General features: G+C 34.0%; 1 protein-coding gene across 3 annotated transcripts; it reads right to left on the bottom strand.

Annotated features, from left to right (window-relative positions):
* Positions 1-3,695: 3,695 nt before the first annotated feature.
* Positions 3,696-16,985, bottom strand: LOC111047071 (protein doublesex). Of its 3 annotated transcripts, none has more exons than XM_039437684.1 (7): positions 16,831-16,985; positions 15,544-15,649; positions 15,307-15,403; positions 9,839-9,956; positions 7,510-7,638; positions 6,799-6,840; positions 3,696-5,540 (listed from the first exon to the last, which is right to left on the bottom strand). In XM_039437684.1, exons 1-7 carry the CDS (start codon positions 16,855-16,857, stop codon positions 5,181-5,183), a joined length of 879 nt encoding a protein of 292 aa, XP_039293618.1. In that variant the 5' UTR covers positions 16,858-16,985; the 3' UTR covers positions 3,696-5,180. The 3 variants fall into 3 exon arrangements, with proteins under 3 accessions (XP_039293618.1, XP_039293616.1, XP_039293617.1); XM_039437682.1 differs by lacking the exon at positions 9,839-9,956 and adding an exon at positions 13,135-13,258; XM_039437683.1 differs by lacking the exon at positions 9,839-9,956 and adding an exon at positions 14,291-14,414.
* Positions 16,986-21,948: the final 4,963 nt, after the last annotated feature.

The following is a 21,948-nucleotide window of genomic DNA, read 5'->3' on the forward strand; positions in this document are numbered from 1 at the left end:
ATTAGTAATTAATGAATGACAGAGGGGCGAATAGAGGTGATGAATGACGTTCTGCTTGTATTGAATGGAATGAACTTATTATCTTGTATACTTCAACTTATTCATTCAACTACGATAAGGTAAATAATGATAAGTAGTTGTGGAAACGTCGGCAAGATTTTCAAGAAGACTTTTAAGTGCGTTTACACCAAAGTTATCAACAAAATGTTAATTACTTAATCCTTGAAGATTCTATTAGATTGAACGAGACTTGACAAGCACATTCATGTGTATGATAAGTTATGTTCAATCGAATAGAATCTATGAGGATTAAGTAATTAACATTTTGTTGATAACTTTGGTGTAAACGCAGCTTAATGAACTATTCATTTTTATTTTTTTTTACTTGTCTTATATTGCAAAACATATATTTTTACAGTTATGAATTTAGTATTTCAAGACATAAACCCAAAGTAGGATACTCATTTCTGGTTTCCTGTTACATTCACTTACACTTTTGTGTAGAATAAGGAAAAGTACTGTTGCCGAACAAAGATTATTCCACCAAGAAGAATACTTTAACATTTATCAATAGTGAATTATTGTTATCAGAAACAAATTACGCGTGATGCAGTGATGCAATAAATTTCACTGAATTGAAGTGCTGAGTAAAGTTCTGGTAGGTGCCAGAGGTTGTAATATAACCGTCAGATGATAACTGGCTTGAGTGAATAAAATTGGATAGAGCAGTACGCGTACATACAAATTGAATTAAAGTAACAATGGGATAAAGGACACACATCGATTCGCATAGAGAACGTAATCTGAACCAATAACTTCCTGAAGAGAAGAAGAGAAAGCTCTTCTACAATCGAATATATGTGCGACAAGGATGAAATAGGAGAGGAAGAGTGGGCAAGGAGAGAAAAATGTTAGTGAAAGGAGTGAGAGAGAAGATTAGAGGATACATTGATAACTGCCTTTGGTAACTGCATATATTATTAGAAGCATGATTGCACTTATTCAAGCCCACGGAAAAATAAACAATTCTGTACTTTGAATTGTTTAACTCCATTTGAATGATGTATGTGTTTTATTTTGAACTCTATGATAATAATCTATATATATAAAAGCGAAATGGCACTCACTCACTCACTCACTCACTCGCATAACTAAAAATCTACCGGACCAAAAACGTTCAAATTTGGTAGGTATGTTCAGTTGACCCTTTAGAGGCGCACTAAGAAATCTTTTGGCAATATTTTAACTCTAAGGGTTGTTTTTAAGGGTTTAAAGTTCGTCTTTTAGCATGTATATTCTTCTTCTCCCAATCTCTTAATTATAATTGAAATTTCCATATCATATGTTACTATAGAACTATAATCTAGATAGAGTACCTCTTCGAAACAGCTGTTAACTGGCAACTAAATTAATAATTTTGTCAGGTTGGCATTAAGTTGAGTTGACTTTGTTAGGTTGGCACCAAGTTGAAGATTTAAATGCATTTATCGAGGAAAAATTGATTGGGCACTGCTACTTCAATCCTGGAATATTATATTACTAGCCGTCAGGCTCGCTTCGCTCGCCATATCCGTTTAGCCAGACGTTTAGTCTGGACCCCCGACTGGATTGTCCTAACATGAAAAAATGCAGGCGAGCGAAGCGAGCCTGCTAATCTCATTCTTGGACAATCCAGTCGGGGGTCCAGGGGGCGGAGCCCCCTGGCTAGACGGATATGGCGAGCGAAGCGAGCCTGACGGCTAGTAATAATATATTATAATAATTACAATAATATAATAATTATTATTATAAATAAATTAAAACTCATAGAGCTCAAATGGAGTTAAACAATTCAAAGTACAATATTGTTTATTACTTTCCTTGCCCTATTACCATAGGTAAGGAAAGTATTGCTTTCAAAAAAAATTAAGGTACACTAATTTCAAGTTTTCTATACGTTTCAAGGTCCCCTGATTCCAAAAACATGATTTTTGGGTGTTGGTCTGTGTGTGTGTATGTGTGTATGTGTGTATGTCTGTGAACACGATAACTCCATTCCTAATCTACCGATTGACTTGAAATTTTAAACTCAAGGTCCTTATACCATGATGATCCGAAAATAAGAGATTCAATAAAATTCAAGTCAAGATGGCGGAAAAAATGGCGGATAATTACTAAAAAACCATGGTTTTCACGGTTTTCTCGAAAACAGCTCTGACGATTTTCTTCAAATTTATACCATGGATTCATAAGCCCTATCCTATCAACTGACATGAGTCTCATTTCTGGGAAAATTGCACGAGCTCCGTAATATTCTTGAGAAAAATGGCGGATAATTACTAAAAAACCATGCTTTTCACGATTTTCTCAAAAATGACTTGACCGATTTTTTTCAAATTCATACCCTGTATAGTTATTCATCTGCTCTATCAACTGGCATGAGTCTCCTTTCTGGGAAACTAATTGGGGGTCCACCCCATCCTTGAGAAATGGACTTTGTAACCTCCTTCTCGTGCATGAGGTAGGTAGGTAGAGCAGTTTATAAAAAGAACACATAGTCGAGATATTTCATCTGTTTTGACGACTTTTAAAAAAATCATCGAATTTCACAATTTACACAAAGGAAAAAATTACTCTGAAAACAAATATACACATATACAGTAGTCTGATCTTAGTTTCAAATATGTTGCCGCCAATCGTCATTGTGTTATTCCCCTAAATTATTATCGTTTAAGAATGAGGCTTACAGTTCAATGAGCAAGGAAAGTTGTGTGAGTGTACCACACCAGATTTTTTTTCTTTGGATTTGAATGAGTGCAATCATGCTTCTAGTGGGGATGTGGGGATGACTGATAAGCAATTAGAATTGTTGTTTACGTAGATGCTCATATTCTAAGTTGTTTAAGTGTTTTGTTGTACAGTGAAATATATTTGTGATCCCGTAAGCAGAAATAGATATATGGATTTTCTCGTTACAAACGTTTCGCCTAGTTTCAACGATTGAGGAAGCCATAACTTTTGTTTGAACACCATCTTGTCTTTGTTATAGAGAAAATGGTTACATTAATTCAATTATAATTAGAGGGAAAATGTAGCTGGCAAGCTTTAAAGGAGGTCTCCTTCCTGGAAGGAAGCTCTCCTTTCAGCTATTCTCCTCGTCAGTATTTCAAATAGTAGAAGTCTTCGGTTTGGTTGATAACAATCAGTTTGAAATTCGTTTATCATCAATATTAAAAGTAACCATTAACGATTAACCATTAACCATGGACGTGGATACAGAAAGCTCTACGATTCATTGTCTCTGGCTATTGTATTTTAACACCAAGAAAAAAAATGTTATACATCTTACTCCCTCTTCATTCAAAAGTCTACTGTTCAAAATTTGAATATTGCACAAACAACTGAACTTTTTCTCATCCGCCTGCAATCAACGCTCTGTATTCACCAATTAAATATTCGTCAACCCTATACAATAACCATTTCTGGTATTATTTTGAAATAATGTAGAAGTTTACAATAAAAATAACACTGACTTTTTTATGAAAGCATAGTTTACGATAAAAATAACACTGACTCTTGTATGAAAGAATACATTGCTTAATAAACATAAGAAGCGATGAAAGAATACATTGCTTAATTAATGTAAGAAGCGAAAGGTGAGAATGGGAATAAGGTTCAACTCCAGTATAAAACTAACTATTTATTTGTTCATTTCTTGAGTATTGAAAAATCTCAAAATGTACAGAGATATTGAACACAATATTTATTAACAACAACAATATAACATAGCAACGCATAACAAATAATATAGAAACAACCAACAATAACTATTTTAAGACCTGAAAATTACTTCCCAATCAATGACTATTCCAATTACCCTACTTCCTGAATAGAAGTGATTATCACATGAATGTATAAATGAAATACAAATAATGTTATTTAATATACTTGGAATTTCTCAGACTATGTAGTATTGTAATAGAAAGTACAATAATGCCTTCTTATAATTTTACTAAATGAATTCAACACTTCAAGATGCAATCTAATCCAATATTCTTGTCATCTGGACTTATTGTTTCCATCTGACATATGGACAGCTTGCGCTGCTGTCCTGCAACATTGGTTAAATCTTAATCTCATAAACTATGAGATATTCATACATGTTCCATAAACTAATGGAACTTTATTCACTTCCCCTCAGTTGAATAAATCAAGTTGGTTGAATATTAATTTCATAAGCTGTGACTTACTCATAAATGTTCCATAAACTAATGATTTATTCGCTTACTTGAATAAATCGAGTTGGTTGAATATTAATTTCATAAGCTGTGACTTATTCATACATTTTCCATAAACTAATGATTTATTCGCTTACTCATATGACGATATTTATTCCTTCATACTCTTATATCTATCTATTCTTAGTATAAATGGAATTGTTACAATTATTAATAATATGAAATATATTGTAACAATGACAACATGTTGTTTGAGACATTGTGCTGATTAGAGCTCATGAAATGAAAACATAACGATCGCTCAATTTCATGCAGAATAAAAATTATAGTTATCTATTTGAGAGGTAATATCTATATTAAAATAATGAGTCTTGAATTTACAAAATGAATGAGAATGACTCAATGGCTTGCTGGTTTGGAATTGTGTGAAAAGAGCTGAAGAGTATCAATCAAGTTGATACATTTCTAATGCATCATACAAAATGTTATTTTTCGTACAAGAACATAATTTTCAGTTGAACAATCAGAGTATCACAGTTACTAAAGTGACAGTGACTTAGTAAGAGGGTCTGAGTGACCATACTCAGGTGAACGTTTAGACCTAAAGAGCTTCAATGAAGTTTAAAGCAGAATTTATCATACACATTCTCCTTCATTGTACAATAACTTATAGCTAAAGAAGTAGAAGTCAGAGTACTTATGTATGATAATGTACCTATTGATAATGTACTCATTGTATAAATGAATAAAGAGTAACTCAGTTACTCACATGACGTTGTGTTATAAGGGCTGAAGATCTTCAACTGAAAATTAATTGGCATTTTAATTCTTCATTCATCAACTAGCTTGAACGCTATCAGACAAAATATCCGATATTATACAATAATATTGTGTTAACAGACGGAGTAACACAGTTGTTCAGATGAAGCCAATACATTTAGTAGACTGTTCTCTTGAATGGTTTCAGTTGACTGGGTGCAACACGTAAGATTTGCCTGTTGCCTCGTTGATCACAGTTCCGGTTTCAATATCATAGACCAGCGACACCGGAGACTGGATCACAGTCGACGAGGCCTTCTGATCAGGATGTCTCTTCACTCTCTCTTCGTCGTACATGTAGGGAGACGAGGAAGGAGGATAGGAGCTGGAGGATGATGGCGATGTGAAGGATGATGTTGATGGATAGGATGACGGCAGGTAGGATGAGGAAGGAGGAGGGTAGGAGGAGGGGGAGGGGTAGGATGAGGCTAGAAAAGGAGAGGTTGTCGGCAAGGACAGAGATCGCCCTGTTTGAGAGTATTCAGGAACGTTGTGGCTGTATCCCTGCAAGAAGAATAGAAACCATAAATTGAGTTTTCAAAAATAGACTTAGGCTCAAAGCACAACAGCCGGTTAAATTTTAATCGTGATTACTTCCACGAGAACCAATCAGAGAAGGCCTTTTTGATAAGACGGCTTTTCTGATTAGTTCTCGTGGGATTAATCACGGTTAAAATTCAACCGACTTTTGTGCAACCGACACTTTGTATGTTTGATCATAGTTAATTAATGATGACAGTTCGTGAGAATTCTAAATTGAATAATAATAAGAATTATAAACATTTGGAAGGAAGACCTCTCCAGTGCGAAAACGATTGATAAGAGACCATTGTTTCCGAGGAAGAGTCATACCATTAACCTGTAATGTTGGGTCTCTTATTAGAGAGGAGCTCTGTCCAATCAAGTTATCCCAAGATGCATTCCACTCTTTATCAGCTGTATAATCTTCAGCAATTAACTGAGAAGCTGTCTGCATTGGTGGGTGCCTAGACTTGAGGCGGTTGGGGGATGGGTATCAGGTCCTGCGTAATTGGGAGTTTGGTCTCTCTGATAATCTTCTATTGTTATAGTTAATGGAATAGTAACGAACCTTCATTATTTCAAAAATAAGTGGTATTAGAGGATATCGTCAACCAAAATCATGACTGTGACATATTTGTGAATGAAGGAAATCCCGATCGTACACCACGATCATTATTATTGTTCACTTATGGCAATATTTGATCGTTGTTTCAATAATTTGATCACTCAAGAATTATCACAGATGAACATTTGAGACCAAAGTGAATTAACTACTTGGAAATTAATGTCATATCTTCCAATATGTCTATTATACGACGATTATACCATATTCCCATATTATATTCCGTCCCAGATTCCCATATAGCCTACTCCTAAACTAATACACTTCCCAGTTGTATATTTCAAGACAAGTAATTATTGAAGTTTTCAATGACAATAGTGAACAGAAAATACGAATTCTTTATGATCTGAAATAACATAATAGTTTTCAATGTTGTTGAAATTTTCGTATAAAATGTATTCAATATCATGAGTTTGAATCATCCTTTCACTCTGGGAGACACAAAACAAGAAGAGTGTGAGAATTTATGATATGAGTATGATCACTCTGAAGAACTTTATTGCAGAATAGCATTGCAATTCTCAATTATTTATTTTCTCAAGTTACCAGAATATCAGAATACAGTGATTGAAATATTGATGATGCGTAAGTCAATGGTTTTCCTTCATTAATACTCACATCACTTTCTTCTTCTTCACCTTCATCGCTGCTGGGCTCCTCCTAAAAACAAAATATTACCTTAATGCATGTAGTATTTTCCAAGTTCTCATACTTAAATGATGAAACATTGCAGTACGTGATGGATCAAAATTCTCAAGACTCAGTACCGGTATTTCTTGTAGAGGTTTCTTGAAGAATATAAGTTATTGATAATTATTATATATCAATATATTATTATATAGACTATAGGTTATAGGTAATTCTTGGACGTGAATAAAGGTTGCGAAGAGAATAGAATTTCTTTGTTCATTCAATATTGTTGCTGATAATACTTCGGTATCTTTTTCGTCTTCAAATTGGTGAATGATTCAAGATTTGCTTTGATTCAAATAGTAGTCTAATCGAAAATCTAGTTCAATTTCTAGAAACTTGTTTAGAGTCTAGTTCTGCTCTTTACCCTCAGGAACAGTTTCTAGGACACTCATCAAATGGACACTCATTAATGGACCATTCAATCTATAGTCTTCCTAATAGTAATTCAATTCAATCTATAGTCTTCCTAATAGTAATTAAATCTATAGTCTTCCTATAGTCTTCCTAACAATAATATTATCTTATCAGATTTGCATGATTTATTTAATTATATTGAATTTGAGTGTCAGGTTAAATCAATCCTGTTTTGATTTAAATTTCATTGTTCAAATTCAAGTTGAGAAATCTTCTACTGACATCATTGCCACCTCCTCCGCCTCCACCACCTCCTCCTCCGCCTCCTCCACCTCCTCCATCATGATGTCCGGCATGATTGTAGTCCCAGTAATGTTCACCATATCCGCCATGTTTATCTCCCCAACGAGCCTGGCAATAAGCATTACATTTCATTAAAGAAACTCATCATAAAAATTCTTCCAAACTAATCTATTTAGGTATCCTAATTTCATATAATTCCATCAAAGGTTAATTGTTTGCCTAAATTTCTGTGGAAATTTTTATTGCAGCAAAAGTAAGGATTTATCAAACCCAATTAGAAAAATGATCTTTTTTTTCCTATTTGTATCAGTAGTAATATTGTCTAGTTTCTAGTTGTCAGTTCTAGTTGTTATTTATCAGGAAAATCAGCCATATTGTCCAGGTTTAAATTTAATAATTCACGTGAAATTCAACTTGTTTATGAATGAAATATTGTTTTTATTCAAATATACACGAATAATGATGCAATTCACAGTATTTAACTCTTGAGCACTGTATAGAAAATTGTAAGATTCTTTTCTCATCATCAACTCTATAGTGATCGATAATGAATGAAAGTTGAAAGGGAACGTAAAGCATGATATTCTCTGTTAAAGAGAAAAGAGTGATTCAAGGTTTAATATCTTGCGTATATAGGTAATATTTTTATAAAATAATTATTTGCTACTACCATTCAAAAGACCTCCCAAATAGTGTATTTGCAACTGTTTCAAAAATTATCACCCTATCGAGCTTAAAAAACAAATTTGTTTCATAATCTTGAAATATTCTAAACAGTTTCGGATTGCAGTCTATTGTTCTCCTCCAATGCAATAATATAGTAGTATTTGAAATTATAATATAGAACATCTGGTAGAGAAACAGTTTTGGCTTGATCCTGTTGATCTCTCCTCATCATTGATTTGATTCATCAATTGATTTCATGGTTTTTCATAGAGTAAGATTTATAGTGAAATGAAAATTGATTTGATTTCGTGAATTTGTTGACAAATGAATAAATGAATTACAGTGATATAGGAGATAGATAGATTACAGTATGGGGATATAGAAGGTTTGATGAAGTGGAGAAGCTTAAGCGATTCTTTATAAAGCGATTGTTTGGATTGCCCTCGAATACACCTAACTATCTTCTTCTCTTGGAAACTAGGGAGTCGCCTTTATATGAATTTACCCTCGACTTGCAGGTAGCTTACATTCTTAAAGTACTATCATTTAGAGATGGGAGATATCCGAAAAAGTTGGCTTTCCAGATAATTAATCAACGATTGTCTTGGTAGAAATGTTGGAATGAGATAGCCGGAGATTTGGGAATTGAGATTAATTTGGGTGTTCGAAGTGTTCCTAACTGGAAAAAAGAATTGAAAAAGTTGACAGAGGGAGTGAGATTAAAGAATTTGGAAAACTTGCAGAAGGCGAGATATGCAGAATATCATCTGATATACAAAAGTCTGAACCATAGCCTGGGAAAGGATAGCTACCTTGAAAGCGACCTGAAATTTACGGAGGTTCGATGTATTATGGAGGCGAGAGGAGAATTAATTGACTTGAACTACAGACTTTGGATGCCGGAAAGAAATTGGTGCTGCTCGCTATGCAATAAAAAAGAGCAGGAGGATATCTATCATTTTATAGCAAGATGTCCAGTGTTAGGAGAATGGAGAAGGAAGTGGTTGGGAGAGGCACTTTTGCAAATGGATGAGTTCAAGGACTTTATGAATGGCAAAAATTGGAAGAACTTAGCATTATATTGTAGGGACGCATGGAAATACCGATGGTTTTTGGTAGATAATTTCAATAATTGATCATTCGCATTGTGCTTTGTTTTGAGCTTTTCTCTAAATTTAATATTAATCATAGTTTTAGTCTCATAATACTAAATCCTTTTATTCCTTTTGTTCCTTTTATTAAATTCTGATGAGATTTTGTTTAAACTGTATAACTTGAAATACTACTATAGTCACTAATGTATGATTGAAATTATGCATAACTAAATAATTATGAAACTCCATCTTCAGCTGACGGCTTAGAAGCCAAGCTTATGATTTAATTTATATTTGAAGAGTGTGTATTGTTTTGTTTATGTTGATAAATCATTATTCTATTCTATTCAGTGATATTGGAGATAAGCTACGAGTACATTAGTAAGTGGTGATCTATCAAAGTTATTAGTTCTGTCTACTAACGATAGTGATCTATATTATTTTTCATTCCAATGATTTTAAATTATACTTCAAGGAATAAGGTTATAGTTTCTCCACCGACTATTGCAAATTTCATCCCCACTGAAAGCAAAAAGAATGTTGATTACTTTAGTCTTGAATATTCCATGATGAGGTGCAGCCTTCTCATGTCTTTCAGTGAAGTGATGCTCGTTGCCGCGTTTGTGGCCGAACTCGTAGTGGTCCTTGTGGGGTACATGCTGGTACCTGTCAACACATGCTCAATGCTCATGCAATGCCTATTACCACCAAGCAGTGAACTGTCATGTTGGGTCATGTCAACCTAACAAGTCACTCCATCAGTCATTCTTATCATTAATGTTGGTGGTTATCACAAGTCTAGTAGTCAATAGAAATAGTCAAATCAGTACAGTCAGTAGGATGTTTGTAAATACGAGACTAGTAATTACAAAAAAATCACTCGAATATAATTCTTCTATACTAATATTCTTTCAAGTGAAGCAACATAAACCTACTTTTTAGACGTTGGCTTACTACTATAAAAATTCGAAAAAGAAGCAGTTTTGGGCTAGGCCTGTTGATCCTTTTCTAATTATGTATTTGATGTGTGTATTGTTAAATGTAAAAAATAAATAAATATACATACTATTATTCTTTTATTCGATTATATTTCTTGTATAGTTGTATTGCAGAATAAATTAATATGCGTCAGTCATAGTTAATAGGGAATCCTGTCCATCTATTTGTGAGGTATGCTTCATTAATACCAAAGACAATACAAGTAACCTTACCCCTATTCTAATTATCAGTATTACTGTAGTGTTCTATTTCTCTAAGGTGATCATAATCATTATTAATCATAGAACGAAGTTTGATTTATTGTTATCACAACTTTAGTAATCAGTAATCTATATAATAAGAGAAAGTAGGGTTGTGTTTGTTCGCATCAAAACATGTCAACTTGTGGTTTGCATACCGGGAAAACGGGAATGATCCAGATCTCCAAACTTTGCACATAGATTCTAAAAATATCAATCTCGTGCACCTTGAAGCCAAAATTTCAATTTTCCTTCTAGATTTTTCAGAATTAATGTTCAAATTTCATTCATGGGACATGAATACATACTATATGTTAATATAGAACTATAATCTAGAGAGACTACCTCTTCGAAACACATGGTTAAAATTTGGCAACTTGATTAATAACCAGTCCAATTTTCTCAGGTTGGCATTAAGTTGAGGAAAATTTCTAAACAAGATTTGAGTTCTGTCATTTTATCACGTTAGCACCAAGTTGAAGAACTTATCTATACTATGATAAAGGAAAGAACTGGCTCATACACGTACGGGATAGAAAATTATTATGTTTGACGCATCATCACGTTTAAACTATGGGCTGATCAACTTGAATTTTGCATAAACATTCCTAATTAACCGAGGATGGTTCTAGACCTATTTCAAACTCTTCAAGATTCCACTCGGTCAAGTTTTCAGTTTGTCAAGTTTAAAAAGAGACCCTTGCGGAGCACGGGCTACCTGCTAGTAGTTGATAAGATTAGAGAGGAATAGAGCGGTAACTAAGGAGCTTGGTGGTGGTCTAAGAAATTTTCAGAGTTAGATCTATTTGTGTTTTGTGAGATATGCTTCAGTAATAGCAGAGACAAGAAATATAATTTCTGAAATTGAAATCTGATTTTATACAGTATTAACTCAATTTCGTAAAAAATGGAATTAACACCCTTGACCTCTCAGGTACAGATATGTCTCATGCTTATCCTTTATCTATGGTAATTATGGTAATCCTTTATCTATAATAGAAAAGACAATACAACTGAGCTATTATTCCAAGTATTTGTACTAATATTAAATTTTTCTATGGTAATAGTCAATGAAATCATTATCATTATACATCTTAGAACGACGAATAATTCGTTGTTTTCACAACAAACTGTAGTAATTAGTAATAGCCGATAAGATTAAAATTGATATAGAGCGGTAACTAAGAAATCTGGTGGTGGTCTGAGGAGCTCTCAAAGTCAGTTGCTGGCTTTTAATGATTTTATATCAATTCTGAAACTAATTTGTCGATAAATTTTAAAATAATGTTATCACTGTACTAGTTATGAATTAATTTGTCTTGAATTGTCGCATACTTTGTCCTGTCACAATGTCACATATATGTCATTTATCATGCCCAGCAAATAACATTCTGTGAAGCAGATCGTGCAATTGAAGTTTAGATTTAGAAAAGCAAGAAAGTTGGAGATGAAGCCATAATAGGTTTTAATAACCTTGCTGTGGATCAAGGTAACGTGATGGTAGTCCTATAAGATTTGATTTTGGAGATCCTACGGGTAAGATTATGGCCTTCTGTCTCATGTGATTTCTATCTTATCATTGAGTAATAAATTATCTATCTCGTCCAAAGCAATGGAGATATAAATTCCATTAGAGGGATAGTGGAGACTCTCATTTGTGAGGAATTTTATATCACCTCGTTGAAAGCATTCTCTTCATATTATAATTGGAATAGGAGACAAGCATTACCCGTCTCTCATTCACGATGTGAAGTGGAATATAACTTGAAAAATATTTCATGTCACTTGTAATATCACTTACAATGATATCCTAGCGTATTTTACTAATGCGGATCTGTACGATTATCAATGTGTGACTGAAACTGCTTTGTTCAATAGAATGGATGGGTTCATTCTAATTGACGATTAGAATGTATAACAAAAATTGAAAATCAAATCGATAAAATTGCAAGTCAAATGAGAAATAGTTGTTTAATTGACATATTGTTCAGAGCGAACTGAGCTTTTGGTGTATCTAAAGTGCTCTATTGAAATGTCTAGTCAACAGAGATTTTTTGATACTTCAAAGCAAGCTGCGATGACGCTAGGCACACACCAGTTAGTCAAGACAATACTAAACACATTTAGTCACAATACTTCACATGGTTTCTTATGACACAACTCACACTGATTAGTAATTGCAATTAGACATGTCTTCATAAGCAGCTATGTGAAGTATTGTGTCTAAACGTGACTAGTCTTGTCTTGACTAACCGGTGTACGCCCAGCCTTATAAACGATTGATTAACGAGTGATTGGTCAGGCTGAGACAGAAAGCAGATTTGGATTCAGCAATTGATTAACTGTTGCCAAGTTGGATTATTACAATCATAAGAGAACTAAAATGATGGTTATTTGCAGATAAACGAGAGAGCAGTATAGATTCTTCATTCGAAAGCATGCTGAAATACAAGATTAACATGAAATCAACAACAGAGGATCATTTGGTAGCAAGCTGGAATGAAAGAGAAGATGAATAAAATTGAGCAGCAGCAAACAAGCAGGATGATGAGGCGTTGATGCAGACAGTGACAGCAGAAGATAGTGTGAGAGGGAAGATAGCCGACCTTTCCCTGATATCGCTTGTTCTGATCGTCCTTCCTTTCGAAGCGAAGCTCCCATTGGTCGGGCGTCTCCATCACGTGACCAAACTCGATCTGGTGTGGTCCGTAAAAGTGAGTATAGGCATCCCTAAGCACATTTCAACTCAACCTGTATCTCTTTCCCTGAAATGACAATTTTACAGAGCAGCCATTCATCTTAACTAGATCTAGACATCCTGCTCATCAATGAAATCAATTATTGGGATCACTAAACATCCTGCTCATAAGTATTATTCTTCATGATTGAAAACATATTATTCGGTTTTTAAGAGGCATTGGAGAGTTCTTTAATAAAGATTCGAAGTTTTGCGAAAGGCATTGAAAATTCTGATAAAACTTCCTATTTTCATTAAACTTCAAATTGTTAATACAATCTCTATGAAATATAGCTAAACGTTCTTTGGGTGCAAATTTCAAACAGAAATTCTATATTTGGATTGTTTTTATGTGATAAATTACAATTTGATGCAATTTTAGACATTTTTAATGGTGAAGATGAATATTTTTTCCTGTGTGAATAGAGTTTCAACCTTCTTTAACCTCAAAATTGTTCCAGCAATCAGATTTTTAACTTGAATATGTGCAACGCTAGTTCTTCTACATGGTGCACATTGGGTAACACTAAATGGACTAGCAAATGATGGCGGTCAGACAAACTTGACCTCTCCTCTCTTCTCCTGACCGAAAACTACACAATATCTCAAATAATTTGAAAATATACAGTGTATATCTAGGCATTTGAGACTCATGAGCTATATATTTGTTTTGTATATGCCATACGCTAAATAAATATGAAATATAGTAATTCCCTCCATTCCACTTTAATTTCAAATCATTCATTCATTTTCACTGATTATCGTCACCAGATGAAATATGTTTAAGGCATTCAAAATGTTCATTTTTAACATTTGGATAAAATAGTCTTTGAAGGTAACGCTTCGAATGAAATAGAAGAGAAAGAATGTTCAAGAAAATGATCCCCTTAAATTTCCTGAAACTAAAACTCTATCATGTTCCCAAAGAAAGTAGCTTGAAAGTTTCTCGAGTTCAAGAGAAATTACTAATGGAAAGATAGGAGCGAAGAAATTCACCAGAGCCAGTTGCAAACTTGTGAACCGACCTGACCCATGTAATGTTTGTTATCGTGATCTTTTTTCTCATATCGCTGTTCCCATTCGTCAGGGTTCTCACAGATATGTCCGTACTCATATTGGTTGGGTCCGTACTGCATAGTGTATGAATCCCTGTTGCACATTCAAATCAATAATAATAATTGTAGTAGAAAATTTTATAAATAGATATTTGCTAGTTCGCTAGTAATATGCATCCACACAATAGCACTTTCAATAACTTGAGATCGTGAATTAATCCTGATTTTATTAATATTGAAAGACTAAGAAATTGTCAAAAAACCACAGATTTATTGATACTTAGAAATACCGGTTTCGGTTATTACACCATTGTCAATCTCTGATAAGCAGTTTATCAGATATTGACAATGGTGTAATAACCGAAACCGGTCTTTCTAAGTATCAATAAATCCGTGTTTTTTTTTTAAATTTCTTAGTCTTTTTCACTCAATATGAATAATTACCACGACATCAACTTCTCAACTACACAAAAAGTGATTTTATTAATGTTTGTAAATTATTCTAGAAGAATGATTGCTCTACTCAATATGATTCACTCTAGATGGAATACATTCTGTTTGCCATATTATTCAAGTGTGTTTTTCAATATTATTGAGTTTTTCCCAATGTATGATTGTTGCATAAAACGTTTATAATACACTTCACAAATGATATCAAATTAATTGAGATATGATCTCCTTGAATAAAAGAGAAAATAGTTTTGTGTTGCTATGATATTGTCACTATGAATCGAGTTGTGATCTTCCAATGGGGAAATATGATCTCATATTTTTTAAATCTGTTGCAAAATATATGTATACATTTTAAAAATATTTTAGTCATAGCATAAAAAGGATAACCGAGTATGAAAGTTGAATTTTTAAAATGTTGATGTATTCAAACATCATATTCAAGCTTCATTTATTTATGAAAAGTGAATCATTAATCAGTGTGTAAACACTCCAAAATTTCAAATGTGAAGTCTGTTTGGTTTAAAGGTACTTACTGGAAGTACTTCCCATGTCCCAGAGAGGCTGATGATCCCATACCGAAACTCCCAGTTTCTGCCGGTTTATGGTCGTTAGGTGTGCTTCCAAGATTTGCTGGAAAGTCATCAACAATTTTGACACAATCATATTGTAAATCACATAAAATATTGATAATTTAATGAAATTGAATCATTATCAGATTCCTAAGATAGTAGAGAAAATTGAGGATTTGTTTTAGTATTTTTTGTACTTACGATTCATTTGTATCTGTTTCGCCACCCTTGTAAGCTGTTGGGAGTTTTTCATTGTTTCTCCAACTTTACACCTCACAACCGGAGATAGCAGTCCGAGGAAAGTGATCTGAAAGAAATATTCATCATTTGCTTCTTTCATGTCAATTTAATTTTTTTGTGTTGCTTCGAAACTTTGGAAGGATTGAAAAAACATAATTTAGAAGAGTTTCGTGGAGTACGCTCTGACGAGGTAGCATAGATCGTTTTAGCTTTGCTACGAGATAACATAGATCTGTAGCTTTGAACAGGCTTAAATTTATGTGAACCGATTTTGTAATTCATAAAAAAAGATTATGTACTTCAGCAAAGGTTGCCAATTCTTCTATAGTATTCCTATACTATACCATCAATGCAAGTATTTTGTATTGCCTGTGAATGCACTTCTCTCCTGTGACTAGCGTAAAGAATTCTATTGACTACTCCAATCACATTCAGAGAGATTGATGATCAGCTATGTAATTTAGGGGTCTGGTCTCAAAAATATTAAATATGAATTGATCGATTAATGAATTTTTTAATTTATACTAATCTTATCCATTATTCACTGCATCATTTCGGGTCTACTTGTAAGGTATAAGTGCATCTGCTATCTATCTTTAATCTTAATTGGTGAAATGCTTCAATCAAACTATAACAAAACATTTAGGCTAAACTCACACTTACGCGACTCAGGTCGAGAAGAGACTCGACTCTAATCGAAAGCATGTGAGGCATTTGAGACTCATGAGCTATATATTTGTTTTGTATCTGCCATACGCTAAATAAATATGAAATATAGTAATTCCCTCCATTCCACTTTAATTTCAAATCATTCATTCATCTTCACTGATTATCGTCACTAGATGAAATATGTTTAAGGCTGTTTTTTTTCCAAATGGCTTGTTTTTTTCCAAATGGTGACACCAATCGAAAGTTCCAAATGGGAGACCAGTCGGTTCTAGTCTCCACGACGTCACCTTTAAAAAAAAACACTTGCTCTCGGCTAGAGTCAAGTCTCTTCTCGACCTGAGTCGCGTAAGTGTGAGTACTTATTGATGTCGCAAATTGTCACTCCCACTCACTAGCTCCCAACTATTCCTTATTGATTTCAAAAACTAATAATCCATTCATTGATATAATATTATCAGTACACTCCCTGTAGATTATCAGTACACTACCTAAGGACATTTTCTGCTATCAACAAATTTAATTTACCTCAGTGAAAAATCCACGCACTTCCTAGCTGTAAGGTTCCTAAACTTTACTTACTTGTGTGAAAATGTGTAGTAACTGCATAGTGTCTGTGACGTCACTCAACCACCGCTGATCAGAAGTTAAACGTTGAACAATTGCTTAGAGACTGACCGACGTGTTCGCAAATCGTTTATTTATAGAGCTAGACAATGCTGTCTCGCGGTTTACAGTTTGGCCACAGTGTCCTATTGACAGCGTTGGTTTTGGTATGGTTTGCCTCTCCTCATTTGCCTATTCACTCAGATCGACAGGTCGGTTACGTAGTTAGTGAGTCAATCAGCCGGACAAGCGTGGTTTTTGCGCCACCAAACAAAACTCAAATGAAGATACCAGGGCTTAACGGTTCGCGGCGCATCTCAGAGACGTCATCATCGGAAAGCAGGAAGGCGTTGTTTTTTCGGTCGGCGGTTGCATAATAATTTCTGGGTAAGTGAATCAGTGGAGATTCCTTCAGTGAGATACACTTAAACTGCCGCAGCATTCCTGATCAATTACACCTTTGCTACCCATCCAACCAATGATGACGGTTTAAAGTAAATCTCACCAGCAGTTCTTTTGGAGCTAGCATGCACAATGGATTAGTGTTGGATGCATGTTGATTGTAGATGCACTCCAAACTTCCTCAGAACTGGTTCGATGTGGATATTTCTGCAGAATCCGTTTCATTCGAAATTCATGTAAAACAAAATTCAAAAATAAATGAACTTTCTGAGGAGTAATGATGACTTGAGTATTTCTATAGAGTTCTACGCTTAAAAGTTAGTGGAACAGAAATAGATTTATCTCTTTATTCATATACAAATACAATCCAGGTAAAAACAACAGACATTCGCCCAAAACTGCTTTAAACCTTAATTTGAAATACACAGTCTAGAGGTTATGTAAAAATTATAATAATAAAATAAGAAATTGACAAATTTCAAAATGGATCAGTTCTTAATATTATCTGTATGTAGGTTCAGAATGTATTGCAAACTTCCTTAGACAAGATTCTCTTCCAGAATTATTCTATCCATAAGCACTTTATACACACATCGATTTTTGGATGTTCGATTTTTTGCCGTCCTTATAAATTCTATGAAGCCAGTACACACACATCGATTTTTGGACATTCAATTTTTTCCGTCTTTATAAATTCTATGAAGCCAGTTACACACACATCGATTTTTGGACGTTCGATTTTTTACCGTCCTTATGAATTCTACAAGATTAAACGGAACTTGACAATACCATCTGTTTGACATCATCTTTTTAATCTAATAGGATTAATAAGGACGGAAATAAATCATACGTCCAAAAATCGAGAAAAAAATCTTTAGATTAAACAGATGATGTTTGTCAAGTTTCATTCAATCTAGTAAGCCAGTAACACAAACTTAGATTTTTGTTCGTACAATTTTTTGCCGTTCTTGTGAATTTTATCAGATTAAACAGAAGTTGACAAACATCATCTGTTTAATCTTATAGAACTCATAAGGACGGCAAAATATTGTACGAAAAAAATTGATGTGTGTGTAACTTGCTGTAGAATTCATAAGGACGACAAAAATCGATGTGTGTGTAACTCTCGCTTCAGTGACTTGTCGATCGGAAATGAAAATGTTTTCAAAGGGACTAGCGTTTAAAGCTGTGCAAAGGCTAAAAATAAACTTTCTACGCGTGATATTTTTCCAAGTTCTTCGATTTGTATATCATCAAGCTATCAAGATAAAAAAGTTTTCTCGGGGAAACATTTTTTTCCCGATCATTACTTTTTGAGATATGAGCGCCTGAAGTTTGAATTTTTGGGACAGAACATTTCAAATTCGGTCCGATACAAATCCATGAGATTTAGAGGATGTATTCTTCATTGTATTTTGATCTAGTAAAACAAAAAGCTTCTGAAAATATCAATTTTTAAGAAAATTATTTAATTTACCAAAAATAACTCAACTAAAAGCTATTTTTGGTTATTTTTAGTAAATTGAATAACTGTCTTAAAAATTGATATTTTCAGAACATTTTTGTTTTAATAGATCAACAATACCATGAAGAATCCATCCTCTGAATCTCATGGATTACTCTTACCTAATTTGAAATGTTCTGTCCCAAAAATTTAATCTTTAGGCGCTCATATCTCAAAAAGTAATGATCAGAAAAAAAAATGTTCCTGAAAATTTTTTCATTTTGATAGCTTGATGATATACAAATCGGAAAACTTCGAAAAATATCACCAGTAGAAAGTTTATTTTTAGCCTTTGCACAGCCTCAATCTTAGAATCTCGACTAAAAATCATCAAAGTTCATGTGATACGCCTCGAACATTAACCATCAACCACTATAATATACAGTACATTATTCCTTGCTTTTAAACTTAGAAACGCATGTTATTATGCATCCAATTTGAAGTATTGCAGGCTTAGGATACAAACAGAACAGTTGGTCGATGATTAGGTTTTAGTTGATGTCACGCCCGCGATCGGCCTTCATGCAACACAAACACGTTGTGAAGCATGGTGAATTATTGATTTTGTTTCAGCACGTTAACATAAAAACGATTTCATCTTTGCCAGCCGATCTTTGGCATGAATCGAAACTGAAAGCAAAAATAACTGAATGACTAAATAATCATATACTAAATAGGCTTGGATCTGTGCTGAACCGCGTCGCGTCCCACTAGTTCAGTTCGCACCTCTACAGATTCATAACTTTCCATAAAAATCTTGGAACAGTTCATTTTTTTAGGAAATCTGCTCTAATCAGCTCCTGATAGTACATACTCGTAGCTCTACATTGAAATCTTCTGATAGTTTTCCTACAAAGTATTGAAATTATTGTTACTTGGTGTTTTCCGATTAAGTATCACTCGACTTTTACGCTTTATTAGGAAAATTGAAATATTTCATTCAAACAATAATGGTCGATGAATTCTAGATAAAATCATATCAAGCTCTGCCTTCACTCAATTCTCACCTATCAGATTCAATTTGAAGAAACAGGTTCTAAATTTTCTCACTACTCAATTTACATTAAGCTGACTCGCTCTTTCACTACATAACGGTTGCATGACATACTATTTTATGAGAAGTACAGTGATAATGTATTGTAAAGTCTATTTTATGATGATCTTTATGGCTTTGAGTCCTGGGAACGAGTACAATCTAGACTAGTAGGCTTTTGACCGTGCTAGAATGAATGCAGAGCTGAGAAGGCTATCCTGACACAAAGATGGGGTGTTATATGAGAGCACGTAATTATATCCTCTCTTGGGACCCCTCTCCACTATTCTCTATCATGCTTCCGCAATTCAACGAACATGTGCGTGGTCATTGCTTTGAAGTATTATTGAATCATTGAATTAGAATTTAGAATCGTTATTTTTGAATTTAGATGTAAGTTGAAGAAATACTTGAGAAATTCATACGTGATTTAGAAACGTGAAACATCTCTATCAATTTATGTATACATTAATTTAATCTCTTCCATACATTTTCACTGTAGTAACAGAACTGAAAACTTGAATCAGTTACAGTAAATGAGAGTTATGAAGGACAGTGTATGAAATATAGGTGAGAATTCGATTCTCGAGTCTTTGAAATAGAATATTTCATGATAAACTTCATATTAATTGTGGATAATGAACGATTGACTTGTGGTAGAGAAAACTTCTATACTATATACCTCTATATTGGATTATTTATTCTGAGCTTGTTTAGCAGAGACTAGATACCGAGTTTCCCTGAATTTATATTCAGTAAAGCGAACAAAGTTTTCGCAACTACTGTTCAATATGATTTTATGCGCCACATTCCTTTTATTATATTCTTGAATGAGAAAATTTCAACTATCCTTTCAATTCTATCTGAGATGGAAGTTGGAAATACAATATTGTTTCGTGATTGGGAAAATTCATCCACCAGTTTGTTTCAAGATTTCTGAATATTCTATTCATCTAATCTATTTAATCCTATGTGAGATAGAAGATGGAGATACAGTATTTGTTTCATGAATGGAAACATTTTTTTACGCAGTTTGTTTAAAGATCTCTGACTACTCTAGGCCTATTCATCTACCAGTTTTTCATGATTTCTGAATATTTATTTAGAATAAATATTCTATTTATTCTATGAATAGAATAGATTTATATTTATTTTATTGTCTTCCCTTGTTTTTCATGTGTTTTTGGGAATGAAAATTTCAAAATTTCAGTTGAAATTCATAATTTTTTGAATATAATTGACATATCAAATAGTTGATTATCAGTAGGCTGTTCATCTCTACATACTCCATCATGTCAAAACTTGGACTTTAGCCGTTATATGTCTAGTATGATTATGATTTATTGTGATAGGTACTTATTTGCAGAGCTCTGACGTTTCCCAAGCGTTGACCAATCACTGAGTGCACCGGAAGGGTCATTTAATTGGCCGGCCTCTATAACATGACAAGAAGTTCTCATTTCAAATCATCTTCGAAAAGTGACGCATTCCATGCAATGCATTAGCATACGCTGATATTGTAATGTGGCCCTTCACCTATCTTCCTATTCATCTGGCTTTTTAGACATTTTTATCACCCTCGGTTTACACACTGCCGAAAGAGGAAAGAAGGGAGTTGGCGAAAAAATGCAAACAGACAGTGTTTGTGATTTATTGCTTCGGGTGAAAACATTGAGGCTTCACGAGTTAGCCGGAAGAAAAGGGCCAAACTGGTTTTCCACTGACCCTTCAAGGTCCGAAGGATTTACCACGCTTCGGCCACTGTCTACTCAGCCCTTTGAGCCCTTTGGTCCGGTCGGGCGCAAAAAATGCAAATTATATACCAACATAAACATTAAGAGCCCGAGTACAAAACGTTGTAGAAGGGCTGCACGAATTCCATTCAAAGGACAGGAAGAATTACGAGACACAATGAGGAGAGTGAACTACCTGCCCTTTGCGCATCAAACCCTTTCAGCCTTTCTTTGCCGGGATGTGCCAACTCTAGCCGCAATATCAGATAAGCCGGATTATATTTTGGCTGGTGGATTGTTTGGCTTATTTGACTGAGAAGGGGGCGCTGCTTTGTACGGGTACAAAATGTTCATAATCTCGGTTAGATGTGCAGAATCTAGATGTGAGAGCTAAAATTTTCAGTTGGATTTATTGGATTACA

This window comes from Nilaparvata lugens, chromosome 11 (assembly GCF_014356525.2).
Source record: "Nilaparvata lugens isolate BPH chromosome 11, ASM1435652v1, whole genome shotgun sequence".
Taxonomy (NCBI): Eukaryota; Metazoa; Arthropoda; class Insecta; order Hemiptera; family Delphacidae; genus Nilaparvata; species Nilaparvata lugens.

Excerpts from the sequence above, each read along its gene's own strand:
- LOC111047071 (XM_039437682.1), bottom strand. The coding sequence starts at position 16,857 with ATGCAGTTACTACACATTTTCACACAA. Across the intron at positions 15,404-15,543 it reads GAAACAGATACAAATGAATC|CAAATCTTGGAAGCACACCT; the intron begins GTAAGTACAAAA and ends ATGACTTTCCAG. Across the intron at positions 5,541-6,798 it reads GTGAAGAAGAAGAAAGTGAT|GGATACAGCCACAACGTTCC; the intron begins GTGAGTATTAAT and ends TTCTTCTTGCAG.